At 40.4% G+C, this 21,271-nt stretch overlaps 2 protein-coding genes across 3 annotated transcripts in view; both read left to right on the forward strand.

Moving 5' to 3' along the window:
* Window positions 1-165: 165 nt before the first annotated feature.
* On the forward strand, window positions 166-3,425 carry LOC137779515 (zinc finger protein 37-like). The gene is made up of 2 exons (XM_068567327.1): window positions 166-1,010; window positions 1,848-3,425. The coding sequence occupies exons 1-2, from the start codon at window positions 830-832 to the stop codon at window positions 2,828-2,830; spliced, it is 1,164 nt and encodes a 387-aa protein (XP_068423428.1). The 5' UTR covers window positions 166-829; the 3' UTR covers window positions 2,831-3,425.
* A 3,066-nt stretch (window positions 3,426-6,491) lies between these two features.
* The window catches only part of LOC137780130 (equilibrative nucleoside transporter 1-like), a 30,088-nt gene continuing 15,308 nt past the window's right edge, over window positions 6,492-21,271 (forward strand). The window contains exon 1 of one of the 2 annotated variants that reach the window (XM_068568488.1): window positions 6,492-6,640. The gene's annotated coding sequence lies outside the window, so the exon portion shown is untranslated. Of the gene's footprint in view, window positions 6,641-18,246; window positions 18,304-21,271 lie in introns of those variants that run through there. The other variant, XM_068568489.1, reaches the window with a different exon arrangement.

A 21,271-nucleotide genomic window follows, 5' to 3' on the forward strand; every position in this document is an offset into this window, starting at 1 on the left:
TTAACAAACTGATGACATTCCACACTGGCCTTGTTTTAATAAAATAATCTATTGCTAACACATAACCTGATCTATATCAGTCCACCTACATCTGCGAGAGGCATCCACCCAACCTTCTCATCTGGTTTTCACAGAACTGTCAGGAAATAGGTAAGATTTCCTCTCTTATTATGTATTCCTGTTGCCTTTTATTGTTTCCTCAGGTTGTTTATCAGGAAGCTGGCAGCAGAGTGTGTCCCTTTTCTTCTTGTTTGATTCACACCTAGAGTTATTTGTTGCACTTTTCCCATGAGTTCCCAGTTTAATTTTGGCGGCCCTCCTAAAATCAAACAAACTAGTAGACCTCATATACCTGTTAAACTCAAGGTGTAATATTTACCTTTAAAAAATGTACAGCAGTGGAAGAAGTACTAGTATTAATACCATAATGTGGAAAAGACTCCACTACAAGTAAGAGCCCTGCATTCAAAACCTTAGTTTAAAACAGTAAAATTATGTCAGTATGTCTTTTACCAGCAAAAATGACTTTAGTTTATGTAACTCTTATTATTAAATGTGTTCCTTTCTATATTAATTTTGTATTCATTTCTGCTGCAACAGCTATAGTTCCCCGTTGTGATCGATAAAGGTTTACTTCCACCATTAGAGGTAATGACACAGTTGTCCTGCAGGGGGCAGCAGCGACCTGACATGCGCCAACACTCTTGCTCTGTGGTTTGTTTGTATTGTTACTTCCGTCGGCTAACAACCAGCTAACAACACAGGAAACCGACTCTGTAAAACCTCCTCTTGAGGTCGGCCACGTTCATATAAAACCGCTTCCTCTAAAATGTCCACCCCGCTGCTTCTCAAGGCTTTTGTAAGCGAGCGACTGACAGCTGCGGCCGAGGAAATATTTCAGGTTTTTGAACGAACGATAACAAAATATGAAGAGGACGCTTCCAGCTCTAAACAGGAGATTGAGCGGCTCAGAGGTTTGCTGCAGGAGTTTGTGTCAAATCACAACACAGGTCTGTTAATTTATGTATATATAAATGAATATATATATGTGTATATATATATATATGTATATGTAAATATATATGTATATGTATATGTAAATATATATGTATATATATATGTAAATATATATGTATATATATATGTATATATATATATATATATATATATATATATATATATATATATATATATATATATATATATATATATATATATATATATGTGTGTGTGTGTTTGTATTTACATCTGTGTGTGCCACACGACAACGAGCATAACGGTTTGTCAAAGTGTCCTCTCGATTTTATGTATTTTTTCTACCAGTATTTTTTTAATTCACAAGGGCGTTAAACTCGTAACTTCACAGGGTTTTTTTGTGTGTCATGTATTCGTTAAACAAAATAATAGTTGTATCTATTTATCTGATTTAAAAAATCACAACAGAATCAGACAAACACTTCAACTGATATCCTTTAGTTTATTTAAAACAATATTATAAAGTTAATGCAGCAACAAAAAAGGAAACAACGAGCTACTTAACTATTTGCAATGTGTAACCATTTGTTTCAATAACATGAACATTTTTCTTTGTCATACATGATAGTAAACATTGGAACATGTCATATTCAGCAGTTGGAAATTATAACATGCAAGTTTCACTATTTTCGGACACTTTCTATACAATAAATAACTTTGAGGAAAATAATAATTACCTACAGTCATAATCTAGATTCAATTAATATTGCCAACCTCTCTAACAGCATAAACAGCCTTTATGATAACACTATTAAAGAAAACAAAATGGGCGATGCAGAACTTTTAAATTCTTAACTTTTTCCTTTTCCTAGACTTTTCTCAGTCGTCCACCTGTAAAGAGGAAATTCCCCCCGAGTCGCAGGAGCCGAGCGCCAGCGTCCATCAAAGGGACCCAGACACACCTCGACACATCAAAGAGGAAGCTCATGAACTCTGGGATAGTCAGCAGCTCGAAGAAGACCAAGAGTTTAAGGACGATGAGGTTTCATGCCTACCTCATTCATCTGTCTGGGTGAAAAACGAGCAGGACGACACACCTCTGCCTTTGCAACCTCAGACTGAAACCAGTGAAAGTGAGGAGCAATTTCAGGAGGAAATCGAAACTGAGCATTTTGTGCTACCTCTCACCCCAACGCTGTCTTCCTCGATCCATAATGAAAGGATCCAAGATGGCAGGGAGAACGAAAGACCTGCTGCGAGTTTTATGTCCAACCAAACACAGACCAACCAAAGTCAGAGCTCCTTCATCACATCCAGAGAATGCCCTGATTTATCTCACTCAAATTCAATCGCACCTGTCTATCGATGCTATTTGTGCGATAAATCTTTTTCCTCCAATCATTACTTGACAAACCATGCCTCTCGCATCCATTCAAAGGATGCAGATGTCCTCTGTGCTGTGTGTGGTACAACCCTGGAGTCTACCGAAAGCCTTAACGTGCACCTAAATTCCCACAAGGGCTCCAAATGTTGTCACGTGTGCGGCAAACAGTGCAAAAGTAACACCGCTCTGACCGAACACATGGCCGGTCACTCGGGGCTGAAACTGCATCGCTGTCATGTTTGTGGAAAGGAGTGCAGCCGGAAAGGAGATCTAAAGATACACATGAGGATTCACACAGGCGAGAAGCCGTTCTGTTGCTCTTACTGTGATAAAAGTTTCACCCACAGCGGACATCTGAGGAAGCACATGAGAAGCCACACCGGAGAGAGGCCGCACCGGTGTGACGTCTGCGGCAGAGGATTCCTCCAGAGCACACACCTGAAATACCACTTACGAACTCACGCTCTGTAAGAGCAGCCGTTGCGCGATCACATTATTAATCTGACAGGGAACAGCCAATCAGAAACAAAGTCATTTCATACTACATACTACACCATAATCTTACATGTTTGTATTCATTTTGTAGTACATTTGTTTGTGTAAATTTCTTGATTTCCTCTTAAAAAGTCTGAAATGGAAACAAAAAGAAATAACAAACTAAATCATGGCGTAAAAGGGAAGTATGTTTTACTTTGATCTTTCAAATAAGCACAAAAAAAGTAATATACATTTGTCTTCACTCCGTGTTCTGAGGGCAACTTTCTACTCGGTGACAACGAACAGAACAAGTCACTATTTTTAGTAACAACACAGCTATTACGATCCAGAAAATAAACAATGTCTTAGTCATTCATTTCAACTCACAGAATTTGAATGATGTTAAATATCTGTGTGCTGCGGATTTCTTGGTACTTGCTGAACACAAACAACATTAGTTAACGAAGAACTAACTGTAGAAGGATTCACATATTTATTTAATACTATATTAATCAAGGACTATTTGATGGAGCCGGTGTGCTGTTTGCTTCAGCAGCAGCTTCTCTCACATTAAAAATCACTTTCAAAGTCTTGTCTTATTATATTCTACTCTTTTCTATTTGAGCTCAATCTTTATTAAACAGATCAGTATATTACTAATATTAGAGCTTCAATATCCACCAAAGGTAACTGAGTCATTGGTGCTTTATTAGTTATTTTATTATAGCCGACATATTAGTTTGCCATCAGCAAGTCATCCTGCTAATGAAGTTATTCATGCTGCAGACTGACTGAAAGTTATGATATCTGGCTTAATTCACACGTGTGTTTAGAGTTGACTGTGTGGATCACCCATAATGTATTTTAGTGTTGATATAAGCTGACGAGCGGCACAAGAATATATATATATATATATATATATATATATATATATATATATAGTACGACATAATGTAGTTGTATGCAGCTAAAGGAGTGTGTTTTATTAGTATTTGTCACCAGTTATACCTTCTCCTCAGACACATTTTATATTATTACAACTGACCTGTATTATATTCGCTTTCGTTGCCTGATTGTACACCAGCTTCTACTTATATATGCCCCACAGCGGGAGTTATAATTGTTGACAAATACATTTGTTTATGGTCTGAGAGGAATATAGTTCACCAGCAGGTGGCGCTGCAGGAGCTTTTATTCATCAATCTACTGAGCAAGTCAGTGAAGGCTCTGAATTCCTCAGGGACCAGGTTCAAATATTTTATTTCAACTGCTAATTGCAACCACCGTCTCACAGTCACCGCGTTGTAAGCCAGTCATCCATGACTTGTTGGTCTAAATGATCATAAAGGTCTAAAAAGCCTCAACATCTCACGCAGAACAGGAGCTCATTCAGGAAGCTCTGTGTTTGGGAAGCTGCTTCAGGCGATTCAGATTTTACATGGTAAAGCTAAAGAGCTAATCGGGCCTCAGTGACCCTGAAATCTAAAACCAACTTCCTTAATCTCGTTATGCAACGCCCCCTAAAGACACAAGATCGCCAGCAAACACTGCTGATCCTTGGGAATAGTTTTCCCACATGTTGCCTCATGTCTCGTCTAAATAGAGATTGAAGCACTCAAATTGAATCAGATGATTTGTGTTTAACACCCTGAGCTGGCTAAATCACTGTTACATTATAGGCCAAGCTAGCTGTTATACCTCTACACTGTGTGCTCCTCAGTATGTACTTGCATCTGACCCAGACGATGGATATTTGAGGAAATACTTTTCTGGAGAAAAAGAGGGCAAGAGGTTAATCTTTTGTGAAGTTAAATTATGTGAAACCTACTCAAGGGAACTGGAGGGATTTTCCTTTAAGTGGGTCAGGCTGTGTCTTAACACCGGCGAAGAGGGGTTACGTTGGCAGTTTGTGTGTGTGTGTGTGTGTGTGTGTGTGTGTGTGTGTGTGTGTGTGTGTGTGTGTTTGCAGACTGCAGAGTGTGTGAAAAGTGGCATTTTGCACCCACAAGCTGTTACGAAGAATTTCACTGGCACTCAGCAATCTGGAATTCCTCTGGGCTTTGGTTGCATAATGGGTCATGCAGTTACTCACCCAGGGAAGTCTTTGCAAGTGATTCCAAAATATTTGAGGGGAATCCAAATGTCCACCCGGGCGATGATAAAGGTGATTCCAGGGGAGTTTTGGACAGGTTTGTCCTCATGGGTTTGGTTTGATGTGGAGGGCAGCCAACATCTGGTGGATTAAAAACATACACACACAAACACCGGATTAGGCAAATGAGAAAAGGGTGTTGGTCAAGCTGAGCAAGCTATTTACATTATTAGTGTACATTTGGTTAATGTGGAAGTTAAAGGGAGGAGCAGCTGTCAGACAGAGTGAAGGGACACAAACGGAGAGAGGGAGAGAGAGAGAGAGAAGGTCTTTCCAGGTCAGACGATGTGTGTCACAAAGATTGTTGTTGCAAGAGATGAGATCATCTCTGTACCAAGTGCGCCCTAGCACAGGTAAGAAGTTTTCACGCAGCAACGTTTGTAACAACACACATCACCAATCAGAGAGCTTGTGTGTGATTTCCATGCTGACTCCATACCCTTCAAACATTCAGATTGGCTATATGTTCATCTGCAAACCTGAAGAATAGCACTTTATCCTTTATAACTTTATTAAGAAGGACCGTTTTGTTCTCCTATTCACATGATCTGGTTCGTGGTGACGTATTGAAGTTGCAGAAGAGGGAAAAAACACAATGGCAGAATATCTGTTTTTATTTTTTACAGGGCCCATCTGATCACATGCTGTCAAGGTGTTGGATCTATGGTGCAAATACAAAGACAGTTTGTCTTGTGGAAAACTTGAGGAACGCCAGATGATACATTTGCCTTATTGTTTACTTTGTATTGCTAAGCCCCGTCTGTATGAATCACATGCTGGAGCTTTCATGCTTCGAGGAGCTCTGCTATTAAAAGCACTGGGAATGACTGATGATGCTGTTGTTTACTAAGATTCCCAACACCCCTGTTTCCTCACACACTTGTCCTTTACAGATCTGCCGAATGATCGCTCACTTTTGTGTAGTTCACTCAATGATTTTAGCCAAACACATGAATGAAAATGCAGGCCAATCTGTCAAAGCATTAATCTCATACAGTATGTTTCATACGGCAGAAATTAAAATAGGCCTAAATTCACGATTACATAATATGGAAAAAGAAGGACAGAGACGGTGTATTCAGCTCTGGTAGCGGTAGCGACCTGTCAATCACAAGTCCCGCCTCAAAGCATACCCAGCTTTATAGTTGACTCTCAAAGGCACCATAATTTACTGAATTCACATTATGATATATTGGAGAAGACTTGAAACTACCAGTTGTGACCATAAACCCGTGTTGGGTCATTTTCTCATTGATTTTTCTTTTTACAATCATATTTATCTTTGCAACCAGAAGAGTCGCCCCCTGATGTCTATTAGAAGGCATGCAGGCTGAAGGCCCTCATGCATATTGTAAATGGGTTATGTTCTGGTGGTGTATAAATCCAAAGTATCCAGCTGGCCTGCTATTTGTTGGAATCTGGACCAGTCAGAGACCCCCCTCCCTCCATCCCTCCCTACCCTTCCGCCTCCTCCTCCTTCGCTGCCTCCCCCTGTCTCCCTGTGCCAGCTGCATAACTGCAGAGCGTTGGGTTGAGTTTAGCTGCTGAATGAGAGGCGAGAAAAACAAACTAATGAATGCACGAACGCTAATGTGTACGAAGAAGCAACGTGCTGCTCACATGTGAGGGCATCGCAGGCCGCTTGTGTGAGGGTAAGTGTGCTTCTCATGCGTCCGCGACAGAAAGTAATCGACAGAGGGTTCAGACTGCTGCCAAAAATACTGGGTTAGAGGAGCGTAAGCGAAGTCCACAAAGTGCACGTCGCTATTCTCTGCTCGGCTAATGCAGATGTTTGGTTCATCACCGATTCAGCAGAGCTGCTGGAGCTCCAGCTGAAAGGGCGACAAGGTCATGGTCGCAGTGCGCTGCATCACGTCCCCAACTGCTCCTGTGAGACCAAGGGCATTTTCAGATAGCTATATTTGATACGTGGTATCAGAAAGTCTATATGCACGTATGCTGAGGCTTTACAGGTCTATTTTAAGACCTGGAATATCTCTCTGTCAATATTCTAACGTGCATGTTGTGATAGCTGCGGAGGAAGTTGAAAGCTGACCTCGCTTTGGACTCAAAGTTGTTGTGGGCCAGAGGTGGGGACCTGTACACAGTCAGAGTTGAGGCATCACAGCAGGTGACGGTCTGAGAATATAAATCATCCTCACACACACACACACACACACACACACACACACTCACACACACTTCACAGTGGGGACCAGCATGAAAGAGCTCCGAGAATAGACCCTGTTGAGCTTAAGACACTACTGTACCATGTAAACACTTGGTATTCAGCGCACACACACACATACACACACACACACACACACACACACACACACGCACTCACACACACACACACACACACACACACATTTCAAACCCCACTCCTCAGTGTGCTTGATACAATGTTGATGGAGAGTATGTTTGATGACTTTTGAAGCTGCTTGCTTATCAGCGGTCCTGGGGCTTTGAGAAAGCTGTCATTCTCACAGTGATAAGAGTTTCTGTCAGTTATGTCATGTTTTCACATGCAGTGAGCGGCGTCCGGCACGTAGAGCCGTCCAAGTTGCTCAGGCTCAAGAAGCTGGTGCCAAAATATTGTTAGAACATGACTCGATGACAATTTAGATGACGGGTTAATTGTTTTAAGTAATCTGTCAGATACAAATGGAAAACAATTGTAGGATCAAGCCTCTCCAGTGGAAACTAAACATAGACAGTCCATTTGGATTCAAACTTCTGTTTAGACATAATATGCAACTGCAACACAAGCATGGGCTTTAGAAACTTCTGATGAGCATTTGGCCCAGTTTTCTGACATTTTTTAGACTAAACAATTAAAGTGATGCTTCAGCAACTTAGTTTACAAATAAAGTTATAAAGTTCCGTCTTAAGAGACAAATGTTCAGTCAAAGCAGCAGAGGCTAACAAGCTTTTTAGTCCCTTATAAACAGCCTACATTTCCCATAATGCAACTAACAACATCATATTTTTGTAAGGCCCTCCCTGCCTGGTGAACGTCCACGTCTTTTAATCTCCAAACCTCCAGTTTGAGTTGAGGCCTTCTCTTACACATTTGAAGTTTCATGCCCAAACACTGTGATGACATCACTACAACATCATGGAGGCTTATTTTCTCAGACTTGATGAAGCCCAAACCGTCCTACTCCTTTCACTCGAAAACTAGTTTTAAAAAAAGGAAGAAATTAAGCAAATTACTTGATAATGAAAAATAATCCCATGTGACGTCCCTGATATTCCTTTCTGCTGTAGTCTTCACAAGTAGCAGAAGATGAAGAATAAATCTTAGTTCAGGTCACCGGCTAGAAGGGGGACACCAGCTTCAGCCAATCAGCCTTTAGCTCCACCTTTACATACATTACTGTCTCTTTGCAGCAGCTTTCTCAATCACCTTTTCACCTCCCACTATCTCGTGTCCCCAGAGAACCGGACGACTACAATTAGAAAGCTCCATCCGAAAGGTTGAGCGTGTTAACAGCAGATAAAATAAGCGTACAGCAGCGTAATATGATGCAGTGGAGTGAAACCAGGCTACTCATCAAAAGCCCCTTTGTGTTTACATCCACGCCCTCTGATACACAAGGTCATGAATACTGAACAATCACGGAGATTTACTGAGAGCAAAGCAAACGCTGGGAGGTTTACGAGAGGAGACTATTAATTAATCGTCTTTCTTCTTCAAATATTTGGTTAATTGTTTTGTGTATGAAATGTCAAAATACTGAAAAAACTTCTCCCCAGTTTTCAAGAGGTCAGGCGGGCATTTTCAAATGCTGCTGCTTCAATTAACAATGATATTAAAGATAAATTTGTCGAAAATCTTCACATTTGAGAGGCTGGAACAAGCAACTGTTTGACTTTCTGTTTTTTTGTGCCATATAAGATGCTCTTTATGCATGAGAATGTCGGCCAGTCAATCACTTTGATCCAGACAAATATTTCAACAAATCCAACAAATGTTCAAGGTCAACAGATGATCAATCATTTTGATGACCCTCTACCTTTTCTTTCAGCGCCACCGTCAGGTTGTCTTTGTTGGTTTTGATAAGAATGTCTCAGCAACTGTCGAATGAACAGACTGATGCATGAACGTTTCAGTTCAGGAACACAATTTAAATTTGATATATACTTTTTTTTTTAACTTAAATACATGCAGATCGAATGATATTCTCAACAGCCTCAGCTGAACTTTGTGTTTAGTACCCATTAGCAGATGTTATCTTGCTAACACGCTAAACTGAGATGGTTAATATGATAAAAACTATACTTGCTCACTTGCCAGTACATTTTTTTCCAATTGATTGATCTCTAATATTGTGTATGAGTGGCTTGCATGTGGTCTGTGCTGGTGTTTAGTTTGTGTGCAGTAACTTTCTCTCACATGTTAACCGACTCTAAAGCCTGTAAGATGGAGGGAAGGAAGAAAAGGGGACGGCTGAACTGAGAGAGCTCCTGTAGTTATCTGAAAGAAAAGCCCAAGATGAAATACTTTGAGCATATTTGTTTTGAAAACACATCTTGCTTTGGATCCGTTTAGTTTAAAGTAATTGGAATGTGGCTTCATTAACTTTCCATAAGAAAATAAGCTGAGGTTTGTTTTTACATCTTGAATTAAACATCTTTTATATATACACACACAGGAGGCAAATTGGGGTCAGTTTAGTTTTTACCAACACATTTTCACACATGTTTGTTTTCATCACGTTGGTGAAATTAAAGCAGTAAATGTTTTGCAATAAAATAACCAGCTAGTCATAATGTTTCTGCATGAAGTTTTCATCAGCGGATGAGATTATATAACTTCCCCATGTTGCTTCAGGGAAACTCCTAGATATAATCACTAACATATGTGTGGCATTGGAAACTTTCAAATAACATGAGAACATCTTTTGCCAGCGGCTTTGTGTTTGTCACTCTAGACGTCCACGAAGTAAACGGCCTGCACAACATCAAGTAAAGGAACATCTTAGCTTTTTAAACACTTCAACAATGAATTACTCTGCTTATTCGAAGTGACATTGTACCAAAGTGTTTAAAAAATATAGTCCTTGAACTTCATATTCAGCAGTAACAATTTTACACTTTTACAGATGCATGCAGGATAACCATCGCTTTACCTGGCTTTATCTATAAATACGGTGCTGGAAGTATGAAAAAAACTTGAACTGGTGGAAAAGAATCTGCACCTAAATCTACGAGGAGAACACTGTATTGTAGCTTTTGGCCTAAAGGGCATACTATTACAGATATAAATAGAGATGCTTCTTAACTCAGTATGCATTTTGTAGGAAATAAACGACAATCATTTGAGCGTGTGTGGGAATATGGTGGTTTTGGTTCTCTGCCATTTGGTCCGAATAATCTTTCCTAATTTCATGAGAATTGCTTCTAAATGGGATGTTGAACTGAAGACGTATTTCAGAAGTCGACAAAAAACTATACATTACTTCTGTTTGGGTACAATAGAATGGACTTTCAGATGCTCTATATCCGGGATTGGAGCAGACGGCACATTACTCCTCCTAGATCACAAATAAGTTTATTGGAGTTTATTTCTGGTTGTTTGAGAAGTCAGAATTCTCGCTTTCTATAATATCTGTGCATGCCTTATGCGGTACAGTTGATGTGATGTAAATTGTGGTTACTTTCTGTGACGAGACGCTACGTGCAGCCACCCCTCCGACCGCCACCCTTACTTTCCAGCTCGCCACATGAAGGTCACACTATTTCCTGCATTGGCACTGAACATTGGCTTTGGACTTAACACATGGATGTCAGAGCCCAGTGCGAGAGCTACGGCCACATAAACCAAAGCTAATGCAAGATGTGATACGCCTTGTTTCTTCTCCTGGCTGTGATGGTTGTCATTGTGCTGCAGTCTCTTGTTTGGTGACACCTGTGTTGTGAAGATAATGCTGAATGTGAACATTTAGGATTTGGATGACAAACGAAACAGATTGACGGCCAAGATGGATCTAAAAAACAACATCACATTCAAGATATTTAGGGAAGACTGTTGCTGCACTCCTGTGTGTGTGTGTGTGTGTGTGTGTGTGTGTGTGTGTGTGTGTGTGTGTGTGTGTTTGTATATATATATATATCCCTAAGAGTAAATTACTTGAGAGTCTTGAGACTAAATTTAGGTACATTTTGAAAAACACACAAGAAGACATTCACTAATTTTGAGGTTTGGTTAGGTTTTTATTCTGACACCATTACTCAACCTGTCTAGACTGTTTTCCCCCGCTGGACAACCACAACTGCATCATAGTTTATTCAGCTGACTTATTTGTTGGAGGGCTGGATGGGTTTCAGTCTCCGCTATGTTTAGTTCAAGCTATTGAAATATTGTCTATTAATAAGAGTTTTGTCTAAATGATGCTTTGAGGTAAACATTTCTTTATGCTTTGGCATATTCAGATAATTATTTGAACTGAAGATATTTTTGATTATAGAGTCAATTTACCTACAAAAGACTGTTGAAAGCTGAAAGGATGAGTAACTTTTAAGTCAATGGACAGACCATTCATCTGTTTGTTGTAATTATGCACTGTTTAAAGATTTATCATAAATTGTATACTTCTTGGCTTTTGGATTGTCTGACAACAATCATTTTTAATTTAAAGACATCACATAGGCTCATCTTTGATACAATCAAAAACATACAGACTTAAATCCCTGGCCGTGTGCCAAAGCCAGGACTTAACAGATAACCTGTGGAGTTTTCATTCTTAAAAATGTTCCTCTCACCTAAATAACCATAAAGTGCATTTTTCATACCCTCAAAGCCTTCCAAACATGTTGAATGAATTCCCTACATCATGACCATAAAAATAAATTGTGTTTGCTCTCCAGCACCATTACAGCTCATAATCTCCACAGTGAGAATTGAATCTACACTGATAAGAGTTGGCCACTTTGCTATTCTGTTTGTTCTCTGCAAACACCAACAAAAGATCTCATGTGTGAACGGAGGTTTCACCTTTTATGGGAGGACACACCTAAAAACAAAACAATGGGAGAACTAGAAAGCGTTTCAAGGTCTGACATGCAGTCAAACCCCAGGAGTATTTAATAGTCAAACGTCTTTAATAGTCATGTGATAACATAGCTCTTGGACCTTGCTCAGTAGAAATGTGGAACTAAACTCTTCCCTGAGCTATGAGCTGGATTTTATGTCGCTCACTGGGGTTCATGACACATTTCTCCTGCAGTTGTTGGGGCGCGCATGTGGCAGATACGTCACACTAAATCATATCGCTGTCAGACTGCAGTTGAGGGATCTAGTGACAACTTCTGAAAATACATATCGGCATATAGAACAGGGGTCTTCATGAGGACAGACAGAAAAAGAACAACCTTCTTGGCGTTCAGAGCTGCGCTACATCAACCTTTTACAAGATAAATAGTTTAAAAGCCCACGCAGGTGTTTTTACTTATGGCGGCTGATTGGCTCTCTCTGCAGGACTGAGTGGGCGTTAACAAGCTGACTGATTGACATCTGCCTCTCTCTGCTTTTGGTTTTGTTGCACATGTGAGTCTGCGACAGCTCACACCTTAAACAATTATGTTAGTACATGGGTTTTGATGCCCACCTGGAAGCCAATCAGCCAGAATAAATGAAGAAAAAAAAAGTCTTTAAAATGATGCAGTGATGTAGAAGTGTACTGGAAAGACGTCATAGTTTGGGTCCGTAATACATCGGAGCACATCACTTTAAGTCCTAAATCTTTACTCTTTAATCCAGTTTTTTTTTTTTTTTTTTACCTTAAATCTGTGCGCTCCAGTTTGTATGGGCCCAAGCTCTGAAGTCTCTCCTGTAGTCTATGGTTTAGTCCATGTAAAACAATAGTGATTGTATAGTGATCATTAGTTTTTCAACAAGGCTACACCCTATGGGCAAATTGACCCCCAACATCTGGAAAAATTGTACAAAATACAATAGTACTAATCAAGCTTTCTTCAACAAGGATAACCTTGCGTCTGCCTTTGTGGATCTGATGGCTTCAGCAGATGGCCTCCAGGGTCCAGAGAGTTAAGCAAACAAGATGAGAGAGCTGCAAACAGTCTCAGGCTGGTCTCAATAAGACTGGAAAATACAACTGATGCCGTCTCACGCAACAATAGAGAGAACAATTGCGTAATGGATTTTAAATGGGCAAACAGGGATTTTTAATGGACATAACCACACCATAGAAAACATAGTAAATGGCAGCACTCCAAAATATTAAAAGAAATGAGACCTTGCCCTCAGTTACCTCAGTTTGATTATTTTCCAAATCAGGACAGGATGGCTGTCAGGCTCTGATAAGATAAAAGGATGGGCCGGGACGAGGACTGTGGAGGACGATGTTTGGATAGAGTCACAAAGAGAGAAATCAGTGACGACCAGGGGAAATCTATAGACGGTATATCGAGCTGACTGCAAAACGTACACAGGACCAAACGTATTCAAACAGCTGAGACTGTCAGCAGGGAATTCAACATTCCTGAATTGATTTAACAGGTGATCTTGTGTATGTGAGGGGATATACATGCACACAGAAAAACACTTGTCTCTGATTGCGTGTGCGCATATTTGTACACACGCAACAACAATGGAATGAGCAACAACAATGCTGTTAACTACAGTCTAACAACCAGTAAAATGCAACTAACATGTAGTTATGAGATATGAAAACATTTCAACCAGTAAATACATTGAATAGAAATCCTCTATACCAATTCATTCACAAGTTTAGGCTGCTGCCACTTCTCCTTGACATCAAAGGACAAAGGAAATTAAAACATAAAGACTTACATGTTCAGCAAAATTTTGAACAAACTTCAGAAAGAAGAAATAAAAATGTTTGTGCATGACTACAGTACTCGATTGCATTATAGTCCCACAAGGATCTTTGATTTATTTTTGTCAAAAACTTGGAAGCATCTTATTCCAAACACTATGATGAAATTCATGACTACAGCTACAAAGTATGTAATGTTGCATGCAGGAGCTAAGGATTGTGGAATACCCAGAAAAAACAAATGTGACCAGATGCAGAAAGATATCCTGACATTTTTGGCACATTGTATTTGGCATACGATGTATTGGGACATAACAAATTTGATTTCTGGTACACTAACGTAGTATGGGTGTAGGAGAGCACAGAGGTTCATCCCCCATGCAGCAGTTTGCTGCCAGTGAGGTGTGGATTTAGCTTTTAGCATTGAACCCTTTTCATCAGGACAACACTGTTACTTCACAGAAAAACAGGAACGTAGAAATAAAAAGAATCTGCACTCCCACAATCCTCCTCCTGAACAGACTCTGAATTTCTGTAAGTCCTATACATTTCATAAGCATTCATTTATAGAAGATGTGGAACTCGCTGTTGGACAAAATGAAAGATGAGTGAACTCTGCTTCAAGGCCGTCTCAGTTTCTCGCAATTACATCGTATGAATGATGGTGCGTGTTTGTCCTCGTTGAAATGAATAATGATGTCTCTTAAACAGATGTGTATTAAACTAATGGAGTGATAAACATTTCAGCTTCAAGTTATAGGCCACTAAATCTCAAATATACTTGGAAACTTGGCTTCATTTTTTAGATAAGGTTTCGCCCAAAACGTTTGTCTTAGTATTTGGCCGTGTCTACTACCGAACACTTTACGAAGTACACTGCAGTACAGTGCACTATAACACAGTGCACTAACATATGTAGTGCACTGTGTCGCTGATAAGCGCTGTATCAAATGTAACACTTACGTTAACCAATTGGCAGAAGTGACGGACGCAAATCTGTTCGCGGCACCCGCGAAAATTAAGCCGGAAGTGACGTCCGCAAATCTGCTCGCGATACCCGCGAAACTAAAACTGACGCACTTCTTACCCTATTTTTGTCCCTTGTGTTCCCCTTTCTCCAACCTATGTGGAAACTGCGACACCTCCACAATCGCGGCAGGAGGATATAAATAAATTAATAAAAAGCTGGCGAAATGGCTCCTCCTCTTCCGCCACGAAGCCAAGATGGCGCCCGTTCAGTGCGAGTAGTGGCCATCGCTTTACACTACATTTTTTGACCGTTTGCAGTGCGCCATCCGGGTACTTTCAGTGCACTGCATTCTGCTGGTTTTGTCAGTGTGGCGCACTAAGCACTGAAAGTCAGTGCTCGAAGTGCGCGGTAGTTGACACAGCCTTCACATACCCAATTTCTAAAAAATGAGGGTTGTTAAGATGTTTTTGAAGATTTGGGTTGATTCGTATAGTTGAAACCTAAGTGCAGAATATTGTAACTATTGCATGTTTTATAGTTGCTAGACTTAAACTAAAGAAGTGAATCCTATAGTGTGTCAAAAGTACCTTTTGTCCCTAAATGCACCACTGGATTAAGAGGAATTGATCGTCTGTGCAGTAGCAGAGCTAGAGCACAGACGATTAAGAGGAATTGATCGTCTGTGCAGTAGCAGAGCTAGAGCACAGACCCTGTTACTACTACTCAACCTATGTTGGGAATTTGAAGGTAAAGATGAGGAGGGCTTTCCCTCTCACAGAACTCCTCGAGGACTTTTTTTTCTTTGTTTGCCCGTCTTTGTCGCTTGGGTCTGAAACCTTAATCCTCCAAAAAAAGGAGTCAGGCCTCAAAATTCTTAATCCCAAGTGGGATTTACTTAACTCCCTCTGTGTCTCCTGAGCCATTTAGGGGTTGAAGAGGCCATCCGTTGGAATTCCTTTTCCTACCGATGTACTCCTAAATCTCAGTATGTGGTCAGAAAGCCACTTCCAGTCCATTCATGTCATGCCCTCCTCCTCTCCCCACGCTCGCCTCTTATGCCACAGACTTCACAGGATATTCTCAAATTAGACATGTGTGATGTTTATTTGCTCATAAACCTGTGTTCTAAAAATGGCACGAGAGGGAACTGTCGAAGGAAGTGATGGAGTTCATGACCAAAGACTTTCGACTGACAATAGGAACGTATACAACTATGCAACAGTAAGGAGGCCGTTGAGCGTTTCTCCAGATTCTTCTTCACAACGTTTTACAAGCAATGGGTGTATTATCAGATTGATTTGGTTGAATGTTCAGTTTACTTACTGGCAGATATTTTGCCCCACAGGTGCCTCATAGTATTCAGTTATAAAGACCTTAACCACATGCACCTGTTGAGCTACAGTTGAGATGGTTTCCCATGCTGGCAGTCCGCTGTGGCTTTCTTATTTCTCATTTCTGCATGGATGTTCAGTGTTTGCACGATGAAGGAGGTGTCTCGTAGAAACCCTTTCTCTTTTTTTTCTTGTCTTTGTTCCTCATTTCTTCGTGTCTTTTCCATGGAAAAGCCCAGTCAAGGCTGTGGCATGCTGCAGCGAGACGTTGCCGACTGACTTTCCCCTATTGACATCACTAGCCAAAAAAACTAGTAAGAGAAACGCAGCGTGTATAGAAAGAGGGAGCGGTTTTAAAGATTCCTATTCAAAAACAGGAAATAAAGATACTTCAATGGCCTCCGATGGAAATGAAGAGTACGTTTGTGTGTTTACGACAGCAGAGAGAGAGGGACAGTAGTCCCTTAGTCCTGAGCTTCCCAGCTCCTGCTCAGTGGGTTTGGGTGAGCAAGGAAGCAGTCAGACTCCTTCCCACATTGGTTACTGTCCATAACCACAGCAGGCTTTTTTTAGCTGAGGGGGAAACAGGGTGTGGATGACTGTGTATCTACCACGACTATATGAGCAAACAGTGGGAGACCCAAGCCTGGTGTGTCCAGACCCTAAAGAAAAAACCTTCGTAAACAACGCCTCGGCACGGCGGTTCAGACAAGACCAAGTGCGATGATGAAATGACACATTGGTGTCATTTCTCGCGGGCACTTAAGAGAACAAGCTGTACTCTAAAAGCAAAGGAAGAGAGGACTGTAACGTGTTTACTTTTCACCTTTTCTTTTCACACAGATTTGCAGCAGAGCATTGCATTTGATTGCATATTTTTCCTTAAGCAAATCCTTTGTTCCGTCTTTACAGTAAAATAATTTCTAATTGCTGTTTGCTAGTGGAAACTTTTGAGCTTTCATGGCAGTTTTACAGTTTCACGTGATTACAAGTTCCATCAGGCGCACAGTCTTTCTTTGTGACACTGTCAGCATTAACCTTCAGCGTGGAGCTGTGTGCTGTCTTTGCATTTGTAAAAACTGGTTAAGAATAAGGTTAGACGTTATGACTCATGGCACTTTGGAAAGAGCTCTGTTTACATATCATATCTTCCTATACATTCAGACAAACAAGAGTGTTGAGCTGTGCACTAATTCTGTCATGCAACTTTGAAGCATACTTCCATGGTGCTTTTTGGGAAACATATGAATAAAAGTAGCCCATCATTTTAAAGTCTGGCCAATTTGATGCCAGCTGCTTCACTAAAAGAGTCATTGTTGTGGAATTTATTCTCCTCTCTTGGTCCAGAAATATGGACTGCTGCTTCTGGACTTTTGTGCTGTGATGTCCAACTCAGAGCAGCAAATTAATTTAATCAGTCTTTTTTTTCTATTTTTCAAGTCTCCTAAACAAGATTGTATTTGGTGCTTTCAGTGGCTATACAGGATTAGGCATTATTATACATTGTGATACAATATACAATTATTCCCAATCCAATATTTTGCTTTATCATTACATTGTGTATCTCGTTCTTTAATATCTCTGGTTATATTTGGTGATTGTAGGTAAAGTTGCATATTAATGAGGAGGAATGCTTTGCGTCAACATTTAGACTTTAAATTTATAGATTAGCAGTGATTGACAATTAAAATCTTCGATCTCTGGTTCCCTTAAAAAAAAGCTTTTTAATTGTGTATAAAAAGAAGTTGAAATATAGGGATAAAATACAACATATATAAAATTAAATAATGTGGAATGTAGCAAACATATATACGTAATAAGAAGTACAACAAATATATACAAATATACTAATTAATCTATACATAAGAAAATACTATCAACATTTTCTCCGCCTCCTCGGTGACGAGCAAGAGTGATGACTTCAAGGACAATCCGAAATTATGAGTTAATGATGTTTGAACCACCTAAAAAAATAAAGGTTACTCCATAGATAGTCTATGTATAGATATAATGTTAATAAAAATAATTTGGTTAAATCATCCGTCTTTTAATTTCGTGGTAATGTGTTCAAACAACTTTTTGGTATTCGAGTGTAACTTTTACGAGGGACAAGTGAATGCAACCTTTTTAAGTAGAGGTGCCCAGCAGCGCCGTGAGGACACAGACTGCACCAGCCACAACAAGCCTCCACAGACTGTAATGATAAGGTAGGACACCTCAGTGTGCTTCATGAAAGACTGTGTTAACTCACTCAATGTTACCGACTGCCGCTTATAACTGTTATGTGGGGGAAATGACGGCTGGTTGAATTAAAAACGGACTAATTTGCATATATATTTTTTATTTTTTATCGGTCGCTGGTTTCAGATGCACAGTTTGTCTTCTCTTGGCTGTATGTTGCTACATTTTGTTATTGACGATCCCGTGGCTCGTTTTGGTGAATTCAACTGCTCCCGAGAGACTGAAAGGAAAACGGCGGCGCCCGGTGCTTCAGTTCCGGGCACACGAGGCAGCGTGCCTCCTTTGTTGACTCGCAGGCTGGGAGTTAAATTTAGCGCCAATTTCAAGCGTGGCGCGTCCTGTCAGGTCAGTGCGGCGCTAATCAGCGGTACGGGGGTGAGTATCTGGCCAGCTGTGGATGGACAGCTGCTATTGTGAGTGAGGTACAGTGTTGCGAGTGAGATAACGAAAAAATAAATAAAAAATGAAGCTTCACCCAAAGGAAGAAGTACTGTTTTGAAACTGTATTTTCACTGGTAAACGTGTTGACATTACCTAATTGTATTCCTCGTATTTTACCTGATTTTAATTAATAGTCCGCCGTCATAAAACCTTAAATACAACCCTCTGACTGTCTCGGCTAACGTGCCACACGGAGCACGTGACGTCAAGAGAAACTATATAAATTGTGCCAAATGACACTCCAGCCTTTAAAAGTAGCATTTTCGAGTCCTTTAGCGTGAACTTCCTGTCTACAATGTAAAGACTGAAGGGCAATATGTTAAGTGTTGCTACATCGGGGATAATTGTGTAGCATGACCTCTGCTGCCAAAGCACGTGTGTGACTGCACTTCTGAAATCTGAAGTTGTAAGCACGTGGGAAGATACTGACTCACAGGACCTGAAAGAAAAAGAAGTCTATTGAATGCTTTTAGTCAGTGGAGTGTGTGGTCTTGACAGCAGCAATATTCCTGCTGCAGTGTGGGTAAAAAAAAAGAAGAGGTAAATCAATATCAAATATATGTCACTGTAATAATCTGCTCTAACTGTGCCTGTGGTACTCAATAGTGATTTATGTTATATAACAAAACTTAGTTGTATGTTTGTATTACTCATTATTTTGGTAATTAACGTTCGATATTTTAATGATTTTTGGGGATAGTTTTGTGCTAGTTTTCTAAAACGTATTACCTGATTATTACTCTTAACTCCTCCAAACGAGTGTTTCTGGGCCGTGTCATATGTCCGTGCTATTTGCGACTTTGTTGACCTTGAAGCGAGAAGATCACACCATAATGGCAGCTTTGTTTTACGCAGAACAGCTGATGGGACAGCAGCAATGACCCACTGCTGGGTGCTGCATCTGTTTAATGGAAGTGGGAGTTAAGTTCTCCCATCTGTTCTCTGACGCGACCAACAAACCATGAAACAAATATCATTCATAATCGCACCGTGCTGGCAGTTTAACAGGTCATTCCCTTTTGGCTTGTGGCAACTTCTTATGTGAAGACGAGATTCGGCTGAACTGACTCATCAAAGGAAATGACACATCGTCTTGTCTTCCTCATCTAAATGCAGCAGTGCTCCCTCTGAGGTGATAAGTGGAGTTACTGTTGCCAGTTCATCAGTCAGCTATTCATCCTGACCGCTTGAATCCACTGAACAGACAGGCAGCTGGAGATGTGCTTTGTTCCCGCTCTGTGGCGGGAAATTATTTGGGGCGTGAAGGGGCGGGTCTGTGTGAATACAATGGTTTTAGAGAACTTTTTATGATCCCGCTCTTGTTTGCCGTGGGTGAGATTTGTTTTCCTTTGCAGAGGTTTCCCCACAGGGTAATTTTGCAGCCGTCATCAGTGTCTCAGGAAAGTCTCTTTTCCTGTCTCTGTCTTTTTATCTGCATTTCCTCGTTCACATCCCAGTCACACAAAGCATGACAATAACTTCGGTTCCCTCCGCTGAGCCGACCTGCCTTTTGGTTTGAGGTGTAAATCATACATCTGAGCAGCGGACCGATACAGTTCATTCATACCAGGAAATAAAGAGTAGAAAATGGTATTGTTTGAATATAGATATTTAGAGGGGTGAGTAAGCGCCACAATCTGTTCAAAATGGACATTTTAAAGAAGAAAATCATTATTTTTTTCCCATTCTTTAATTGGATGTAATGGTTAAAACTACTCCAGCTGGCCATCTTGATGTGGGCGGGGTTTCACCTTTTCCACCAAGGGGAAAAAAAGGCAAAGCCAGAACACAAGCACGTTGACGCAGGTTAAAGAGCAAAACCGTCGTCATAATGTGGCAGAGGCTTGATCGAGAACCGCCATATGTGCCAAGCTGAATATTATGTGATGATTGTTCCTGAAGTGACCCGTGGTTCAGATTGAGAAGTTGTCACTTGTATTTTTTTTTTTGTCTTGAAAGGACTCTGTAGACAATCTGTTTGAAGGTCAAGCCACCGACTGCGAGATCGGCTTCCCACCAAACCATGATGCGTGCCTGCGATGGGAAGTTGTTAAGTGTTTTAGACCGCGTTGCATTTTCTGCCAGCGGGTGACTGGCTGCAAATATTGCATCACAGTCAGAGTGACGATAGATGGCCTACATGTATTTAAAAGACAATATATCAGTTATCGATAACCTGCGTTTGTAGGTGTAGATGCATGATTTCTGCTATTTATTAAATACATTAATTTACACAGCGAACGACAGGTGGACTCTGTTTCAAGTTGTGCTGGGACAGTAAATGGTTAAATCCTATGCTGAGCTATGAATTGATTACTTCACCAGAGTCTTCTACCGTGAAATAACCTCAACATGGAGACATACATAAAGCTGGATATATTCCTGTCGCTTATCTTTCACTCTTGATCCAAAACAGACATCAAAGTAGTTTTTCAAGCTTTTTTGAACGGTCAAATATTTGAGAAGCTTCAAGTTAACATTGTGTCCAAGCCA

The sequence above is a fragment of the Clinocottus analis genome, unplaced genomic scaffold (genome assembly GCF_023055335.1).
Source record: "Clinocottus analis isolate CAN_PGR_092001 unplaced genomic scaffold, fCliAna1.0.p SCAF_8, whole genome shotgun sequence".
NCBI classification, from domain to species: Eukaryota; Metazoa; Chordata; class Actinopteri; order Perciformes; family Cottidae; genus Clinocottus; species Clinocottus analis.

Coding starts and splice junctions, on each gene's coding strand:
- LOC137779515 (XM_068567327.1), top strand. CDS start 830: ATGTCCACCCCGCTGCTTCTCAAGGCTTTTGTAAGCGAGCGACTGACA. Junction 1,011..1,847: donor TGTGTCAAATCACAACACAG/GTCTGTTAATTT, acceptor TCCTTTTCCTAG/ACTTTTCTCAGTCGTCCACC.